Source organism: Otolemur garnettii, unplaced genomic scaffold, assembly GCF_000181295.1.
Source record: "Otolemur garnettii isolate 467f Iridium unplaced genomic scaffold, OtoGar3 scaffold00276, whole genome shotgun sequence".
NCBI classification, from domain to species: domain Eukaryota; kingdom Metazoa; phylum Chordata; class Mammalia; order Primates; family Galagidae; genus Otolemur; species Otolemur garnettii.
This window is the reverse complement of record NW_003852671.1, coordinates 306,449-315,713: the sequence shown is the minus strand read 5'-3', so window position 1 is coordinate 315,713 and position 9,265 is coordinate 306,449. Positions and strand designations below refer to the sequence as shown.

Below are 9,265 nucleotides of genomic sequence, written 5' to 3'. Positions count from 1 at the left end.
GGCTCAAGCGATCCCCTGCCTCAGCCTCCCAAGTAGCTGAGACCACAAGTGCCTGCCACAACGCCCGGCTATTTTTTGGTTGCAGCCATCATTGTTGTTTTGGCGGGCCAGGGCTGGATTCGAACCTACCACCTTAGGTGTATGTGGCTGGCGCCTTAGCCACTTGAGCCACAGGTGCTGAGCCTAGGTTTCTACTTTTACCTTTACAGAATTAAAAAGGCTAAATTTAATGACAATAACAATATTTAACATAAGGACTGAGAACAAAGGAATTTTTTTTTTTAATCAGCTAGGAATGGTGGCAAGTGCCTAAACCCTAGCTCATCAGAAGGTTGAGGTGGAAAGATGACTGGAGACCAAAAGTTCAAAGTTATAGAGAACTATAATTGAACCACTGCACTCCAGTCTGGGCAACAGAGCATGAGGCCCTGTCTCTTAAAAAAAAAAAAAAAAAAATGTAAAATAAAATAAAGAAGCAATTGAGTTAGCTGTTTATGACAGAGGTGTAATTAAATATCCTGTTTTCAATCTAAAATTGATACGGCCTATAATCCCAGCAATTTGAGAGGCCAAGGCCAGGAGGATCACTTGAGGCCAGGAGTTTCAGACCAGTCTGGGCAACACGGTGGGACCCCGTCTCTACGAAAAAATAAAAATAAATAAAATTAGCAGGTCATGGTGGAGCACACCTGTAGTCTTAGCTACTTAGGATGCTGAGTGAGGGAGGAATGCTTGAGCCTAGAAGTCTAACCAGGTCAACAGAGCAAGAAAAGATCCTGTCTAGGGGAAGGGAGTTTTTTTTTTTTTTTTTGAGACAGAGCCTCAAGCTGTCCCCCTGGGTAGAGTGCCGTGGCATCACAGCTCACAGCAACCTCCAACTCCTGGGCTCAAGCGAGTCTCCTGCCTTTGCCTCCCGAGTAGCTGGGACCACAGGCGCCCGCCACAACGCCCGGCTATTTTTTGGTTGCAGCCATCATTGTTGTTTTGGCGGGTCCGGGCTGGGGATTCGAACCCGCCACCTTAGGTGTACGTGGCTGGCGCCTTAGCCGGTTGAGCTATAGGCGCTGAGCCGGGAAGGGACCTTTTTAATGAATAAAACTGATACACATTGGACTGGCACAGCGGCTCATGCCTGTAATCCAGCACTCTGGATGGCCAAGGTGGGGGGATTGCTTGAGCTCAGGAGTTTAAGACCAGCCTGAGCAAGAGCTAGACCCTATCTCTACTAAAAATAGAAAAACAAGCCCAAGATCATGGCAGGCACCTGTAGTCCCAGCTATGCAAGAGGCTGAGACAAGAAGACTGCTTGAGCCCAAGAGTCTAAGACTGCTGTAAGCGATCATGATGCCATGGCACTCTATCCAGGGCTACAGAGTGAGACTCTGTCAAAAAAACAAAAGAAAACAGAAAAAAGAAAAGAAAAAGGCTCAGCGCCTGTGGCTCAAGCAGCTAAGGTGCCAGCCACATACACCTGAGCTGGTGGGTCAAATCTAGCCTCGGCCCACCAAACAACAATGATAACTGCAACTAAAAAATAGCCAGGCGTTGTGGTGGGCTTCTGTAGTCCCAGCTACTTGGGAGGCAGAGGCAAGAGAATCGTTTAAGCCCAGGAGTTGGGGGTTGCTGTGAGCTGTGATGCCACAGCACTCTACCCAGGGGGGCAGCTTGAAGCTCTGTCTCAAAAAAAAAAAAAAATGACACACATAAAAAGTTCCAAAGAGTATTAAAAAGAAAACAGAAAAGTGGATCCATAACAAAAAGTCAAGGGAGTATGAAGTTTATATGGCAGGAAAAATATTTTCCCTCTTGAGTATTTCAGAAGCACTCCAAAGCTTGACTAGTAATCATTCTTCTCTACTTCCCTGCCCTTCTACCTTCTCTTTAACTAAGTCCTGTATAGACATCAAGGCAAAAATCAAGTGACAATTCCACTATAACGGTTTCACTGACTATACCAGCTCCTGTTATTCTCTCTTCACTGAATTCATTCATTTGGTATCTTACGTTTATTATTCTTGGCTTTGTCTAAGTGTCTATCTTGATTCCCAACTCAACTTTAAACTTGAGGGTGGGGTAATTTCTTACTTATTTTTGTCTAACTAGACTCATAAACACTGCAGATACTCAATGCTTATTCATTATAGTGGGAGTATCCTGCCAGTGTATCTTCTAGTTCCAGGGCCCAAAATGTGACCACATGAACCTAATATGATCAAAACAAGATTTCTAGATGGCGTCTAATATGCTGATAAACACTGGAACAAGCTACCACTAAGTGATATATATATATATATATACCTGCAAAGTTTTGGAATTGATTTGCCTTAAATAATCCAGGGTTTGTGCTAGGGGTGCGTAGAGCAGAACTTGACAATCTTTTAGAGTTCCTTCAGGTTTTATGACTATGACAAAGGGAGCAACGGGTAGGGAGAAAAAGTTTATAGACGAAAAACAAATGTTTTCAGATTCTTGAGTCAATGTCAGTTCCCCCACTCATTCAGAAACACAGACAGCCAACTCTGGCAGGCCTTGAAACTAGGAACTGTCAATATAAGTACAGTACGGTCCTTGTTCATTGTGCCCATAACCTGAAAGAAATGACGCCTCCAAAGCAGTCCCTACACCCGAGAAAAAACAGCGCCACAGCAGCAACAAAAAGGGATACTTGCTGCTTCGCGGGACAGGGACTGAGAAGCCTCACAAAGGTTACGTTCTCGCAATTTGAAGAGGAGTGGACCAGGAGGCCGCGGGTGGGACTCCAGTGTCTGTCCGGTAAAAGTGAACTAGAGGAAGCGAGGCTCAGGGGGAGGGGGCGCTGCGAACTAATTGTCTATGCCAAGCGGGGAAGAGGGGTGCCAGCCTAGGAGGCGTTAAAGAACTGGCCATTTGGGGACGGACTTGGGAGCTCTTTCTCCCTGCGGCCCTCCCGGGCTAAATCTCGGACCCGATGGCCCCGCGCCTCACCCAAGTGTCCCGAGTCCTGCTTCCGCCTCCGTTGCAGCCTCTCCCGCAGGGAGTCCAACTGCTTCTTGTGGGCTTGGATAGAGCTCCATGTATCCGACATATTAATCTTCCCGACCTGACGCGTCTCAAATAAGGCGCGGCTCACTAGCACCTCCCAGCCCTCCCGCCAGCATAAATCCAATTCTCACGCGGACACCCGGAGGCTAACCGGAAAAAGATCCCCGGCGTACGCAAGGCGGGAAAGTCATTTCCGGTTTCGTGCTCGCCGGGAGCCTGTAATGAGAGCCGCGCTAGGTGTTGACTGAATGGCGGATATACTCCTCATGGGAGCGCTCTCGAGCTTCCGTACACAGTGAGGCTCTGGTTGCCATGTTAGTGCCTGGCAGAGCGGCCATGTTGCTTGTAGACGCGCATGCGGCCATGTTGAATATTAGGAGCATCTGATCCCATTACAGGAGAGGATTGATCCGTGTGTCCTGAGAGTTGATCCGTGTTAAGATAAAACTCGTAGAGTGCATCACACATAGGACAGTTTTTATAAATGAACGAGCAATAACTCCTTTTCACGGTTTGGTATTAACTTACATTTTCCATTGAAGGTACTGTGGGTTTCTGTCTCTAGGCCTTTATTTACACACTCACACCATCCCTATTACAGTGGTTCCCAAGGCAAAGGGTGGGGAACGTGTGCGAATGCTTCTATGTGGGGGAGAAGGTGAGGAGGACCAATGGAGGAAAGAGATTATACGCATGCACAGGTGGGTGCGGTGGCTCCCAAAATGCTAAGATTACAGGCATGAGCTACCACACTTGGCCCAGCAAGTATTTATTGAGTGACTGCTATGTCACTAGGTACTGTAGAAATTCAGTAACCAGCAAAATATTCATTTCTGTCTTATTTTCTGAACTTAACTTACTTCACAGATTTACACTATCTTTTGAGTTGTCTAACTTTATATATGAGCATTGAAATGAATAGAAAAGAATATAGGCTCATAACATACTATCTTCCTCAACTAAAATACTCATGAGAAAGTTGGTCAATGTGAGGTCCTGGAAGCTTACCCAAACAGAATGTTGTGTTTAAGGTTTTTCACTGCCTTCAATGACCTGGATCTAACAGATTCCCCCAGGAAAATTGTCAAGGGGCTCTTTTTTCTTTTGTTTTCATCTGGAGATATTCTGTCTGACCCTATATTTAAACATTATTATTCCTGAAAATAATTCCACTGCTGCTGTGTTATTGTATTGTTAATTGTTCACAAATCTGTGTTCTTCACTTTATAAAATCACTGTTCTTTCAAGGTTTTTACCACATAAAAATGAAATGCATAGAAATTGCACAGCAGTAAGATTAAATAATCTTAGGGGAGAGAGTACTGGAGATAGCCTTGCAGAAGATGAATAAGTTTGTGGTTCATCTTAAAGACAGAATTTTTAAGGTCAACCCCCTAACAGTATAAGCGTTTTTTGTTTAGGAAAGGAAGAACTTTCTAGCAGGAGAGATTCAATTTCTAATAGAATTTATGATACCTAAGGTCTGGATTACCACTTTCACATACAGAGGAAAAAAGAAAGCAGCACAGGTACTCTTAAAAGTCAATCAAAGCAAAGGCAACTCCCAGAGAAATCTTTGCTTTCATATTCACTTTGGATTGATTACATATTTTTTTTGTAGATAAATAGGAATTTATTAAAGTCAAGTGTTTCCAACAATACAAAAATGAAATATTAAGGCATCTTTTACTTCCATCCTGGTGTATGTAGCAAAGAGAAATGTAGGTAAGAGCCAGCACTCTTTAATCAAACATTTTCCAAAATATTTGGCAGATCTGACTTCATGGTCTCCTATTCCACATACCATTAAAAGCTGTTATCAAACATCTTGACCCTAATCAAGAGAAAAGTATAAATAGATACCAATTTACTAAAGGGAAGCAATTCACTCTTGAAAAAAAGGAATTACAAAGAGTACCATGTATAAAGTTCAAATACTGGTATTTAAATTTCTCTGAAGCAATTTATGGTTCAGTAATTAAGCAAAAGAAGAGATGAAGACTTTATTTCAGATTAGAGGCCTATTAAAATGCTCAGGAGTAAGAGTTCAATCCGTGTTCTACTCCATTGGATGACAGTTTGAAAGGGCTTCTTACTCCTTTAAAAAATACCCCATCCGTTAGAATAAAATAACATAAATTAACACTGGCTATTTTTCCCCTTATTTGTCCATTTATAAAAGCTCTACAGGCTTTTTAAAGTACACTAAACAGCAACATTTTCACCTTTTACTAAGGCAAGTTTGTGAAAATAATTTAATACAACCCGGGCAGTGTTCATAGCTCAGTGGGTAGGGCAACAGCCACATACACCAAGGCTAGCGGGTTTGAACCCAGCCCGGACCAGCTGAAAAAACAATGACAACTGCAACAAAAAAATAATAATTTCATACAACCAGATCTCTTCATGAACTTTGACCTTACAACATTTTAAATGTAGGAAACATACAAAAAATTGTGTTATAAAAAGCCACCTTGGGCTCGGCACAAGTGGTTATGGTGTTGGCCTCATACACCTAGGCTGGCAGGTTCGACCCGGCCAGGGACAGCTGAACAGCAATGACAACTGCAACCGAAAAATAGCTGGGCATTGTGGTGGGCACCTGTAGTCCCAGCTACTTGGGAGGCTGAGGCAAGAGAATCACTTAAGCCCAAGAGTTTGAGGTTGCTGTGAGCTGTGAGCCATGGCACTCTACCCAGGGCAACAGCTTGAGATTGTATCTCAAAAAAAAAAAAAAAAGGTTGTATCATAAAAGATTGTGAACCCAGTTTACTTTGTAAAGAATCTTCCTTCCTTAACTCAAATTCCAAGCACTATTCATCATCTTTACAGCCAGTTTTTTTTTTTTTTTTTGAGACAAAGCCTCACTGTGTTGCCCTTGGTAGAGTACTGTGGCATCACAGCTCACAGCAACCTCAAACTCTTGCACTTAAGCGATTCTCTTGCCTCAGCCTCCCAGGTAGCTGGGACTACAGGCACTCACACAAAGCTTGGCTATTTTTTTGTTGTAGTTGCCATTGTTGTTTAGCAGGCCCAGACCAGGTTCAAATCTGCCAGCCCTGGGTAAATGTGGCTGGCACCGTAACCACTGTACTACAGGCACTGAGCCTTTAGTGTCAGTTTTGCTTAAATGCTTGACAACATCACCCCAATTCCAATTCTGAGGAAGTTCCCCTTGTGATCTATCTGCCAGCTTACGTTTCTGGGATTTTGAAAGTTGTTCTTTTTTGTCTTTCTTCTTATTTGATGAGTTTGTATTAGGAGTTTCAACTGAGTTGTACTGCTTGCTTATGTTGCAAAATTAACAGGATGGTGATTCTCCATGAACGACCCTTTATTTTCCTTGGCATATTCAAACACTGGTGGCCGCGCACGGTGTTCCTGTTCTGGACAAGGCAGGGAAAGCAGGGCAGTGTCCCTCAGGCCAGGGCATCCCACTTCCCTCGGCTGGGGGGCAGCACCCACGGATGGGAGTCCAGGGCTCCCGCCCTCCGCAGCTTCCAGCAGCTGGCAGGGGCTGCAAGCAAGCAAGGCACCCAGGGGCCTCAGGAGCAGCAGTGGATTAATTATAATAGTAAATTGTCCAAATTTTAGGACAAGAGGGCCACTTAGCATAATATGCTTACAAATAAAGGGACTCCTAGATTCCTCATTGCCAGTTTGCTGTTCAAAAGAAAGCTACTGCTTTCTTCTCCCACAGCCCTTGGCAGCGCTGAGAAGAGGAGGGAAACATTCGGACCTCTTCTAGTCAAATTCGTGTAAGCCTACCTAAATGTGAGCGCTACATTATTACACTTCTTGCTTCCAGAGTTAGCCACAGCAATGCCTTGCACCCCACGTACTCTTATGCAGTATGACTTTTCATTAAGAATAAAGCTTGCTTGGGCAGCATCTGTGGCTCAGTGTGTAGGGCACTGGCCCCATATACCGAGGGTGACGGGTTCAAACCCGGCCCCAGACAAACTGCAACAAAAAGTAGCTGAGCATTGTGGTGGGCATCTGTAGTACCAGCTACTCAGGAGGCTGAGGCAAGAGAATCACCTAAGCCCAGGAGTTGGAGGTTGCTGTGAGCTGTGATGCCACTGCCCTCTATAGAGGGCGATAATGTGAGACTTTGTCTCTAAAAAAAAATATAATAAAGAATAAAGCTTGCTGGCTCAGTGCCAACCTGCCCAAGCATGCTAAACAACAACGACAACTACAACAAAAAATAGTTGGGCATTGTGGCGGGCACCTGCAGTCCCAGCTACTCAGGAGGCTAAGACAAGAGAATCACTTGAGCCCAAGATTTTGAGGTTGCTGTGAGCTATTACACCATGGCACTCTACTGGGGGTGACAAAGTGAGACTCTGTCTCAAAAAAAAAAAAAAGAATTAAGCTTGTTTTCTCTCCTCTTGAATCTGAGCTGGCCTTCTGACTTGCTTTGACCAACATATTGTGGCAGAAACCATACTCCCTGAGTTCCAAAGCCTAGCCCTTAAGAGGCCTTACAGTTTTTGTTTTTGTCCTCTTGGAGCCCTGTGTCTTCATAGGATTAATTACCCTGATAGACCACTTAAAAAGAGAAAAAAAGAGAGAATGCACCCCTATGGGATTAAAGAAAAGGAATGAAGCTTCAGCATTCCAGCCACCCATAAGAGGGGCCAGAAGTAAGGCCACCTTGTATTCTCCCATCCCAATTCAAAGCTGCCTGAGTGAGCCCAGTCCTCACCATATGGGACATAGACAAACCATCCTAGCTGGGCCTGCCTGGGCAATCCATGCAGTCATAAGCAATTACTTACTTTCTTATATTTAGATGCACAAATAATTAGTATTGTGTTTAATTGTCTATAGTATTCAGTATAGTGACATACTGCACAGGTTTGTAGCTAGTAATAATGGGCTATCCCAGGTAGCATTGGTGTATAGTACGCTATACTATCAAGGTTTGTGTAAGTACACTATTGTGTTCATACAATGACAAAATTGTCTAATGATGCATTCCTCATAACATATCCTTGCCCTTAAGTGAGGCATGGCAGTATTCATTTTTGTACCTAACAAACACTTGGTCTCTGAAATAAAGTAAATCCTCAAAAATCAACTGAATGCATGAACAAATAAGCTGTTTCTTGCTTCTTATAGAATGAAGAGATGCTTTCATTTATCCAGTTTGAACTAGATCCTGTTTGTTTTACATACAATATTTTGCAAATAGCATTTAATTACATACTCATTCCAGCAGGTTAGAGTTAACTCAACTTCCAAAAAGAGGATCCAGTGAAAAATAAGAGTGGGAAATGGTGAGGCTGAGGGTGAGGATAGGGTCACTTGCAAGACGAAAGAAATTAAAGGTTCTAAGAAGGGAAAATATAAATAGAGGCAAGGAGAGAAAAGAAAATGAAATAAAGGCTGTTAGATAAAAAAGGTCAATGAAAGAAGAAAAAAGCAGGACAGGAGAAGAACCAGAATGAAAAGGAGATAGAAGAGAATTAAGTAGAGCTGTGAACAAGGGGGGTGGGGAGTCAGGCTTACTGCTGGCCTACCCAAAGAGATATCCCTCAATAGAAGCCTCACTGACAGCTGTTACCATAATGGGAACTGGCACCTAAAGAGAAGGCAAGTCTGGTTTAATTAGTTAAATGGTATTATCTATGTCCAATGGGGCTGGGAGAGGTTATGGGTATGGAAGGATTGGTGACCTACCTCTTTCCACAGGCTGAAAGGAAAAACAGATTTACAAAGCTTGGCCAGGAATTAAAGATTCCCATGTGTTCTTATTCACCAGTTATATTTTAAAGGGGCCCTGCACTGTCTGGTGGGGACAGCTAGAATCAAACATTAGCTTTACCTTGAATTAATAGGTTTACTTACCTCCTTCCCTTCTGTCTTACAGCCAGCCTCACATCAGGAGTCTTCATGATGTAGCAGGAACTGAACACCATCTCTCATCACTGGAAGTAGCACTAAGACAGGGATATTGCTGCCCTGCATTCATAACCCAACTCTGCCACTAATAGGCTGAGTGTCTTTGGGCAAATCATTTTGCCAGTTATGTCTCAGTTATAATCATACAAGTGAAAAAAAAAACCTAGAGAATTTAATAAGTTTAATTCTTTAGAAAAGTAATATCTTGCTATGCCTGTAATCCTAGCACTCTGGGAGGCCAAGGCAGGTGGATTGCTTGAGCTCAGGAGTTTGAGACCAGCCTGAGCAAGAGTGAGACCCTGTCTTTATTTAAAAAAAAAAAAAATGTGGTTTG

The 9,265-nt window shown here is 43.3% G+C and overlaps 1 protein-coding gene across 2 annotated transcripts in view; it reads right to left on the bottom strand.

The window, feature by feature from the left end:
- METTL3 (methyltransferase like 3) overlaps positions 1-3,214 on the bottom strand; it is a 15,363-nt gene extending 12,149 nt beyond the window's left edge. Inside the window, exon 1 of one of the 2 annotated variants that reach the window (XM_003803034.3) lies at positions 2,965-3,214. In XM_003803034.3, the coding sequence (XP_003803082.1) occupies positions 2,965-3,064 (100 nt within the window). In that variant the 5' untranslated portion in view covers positions 3,065-3,214. The remainder of the gene's footprint in view (positions 1-2,964) is intronic. The other variant, XM_023508797.1, reaches the window with a different exon arrangement.
- Positions 3,215-9,265: the final 6,051 nt, after the last annotated feature.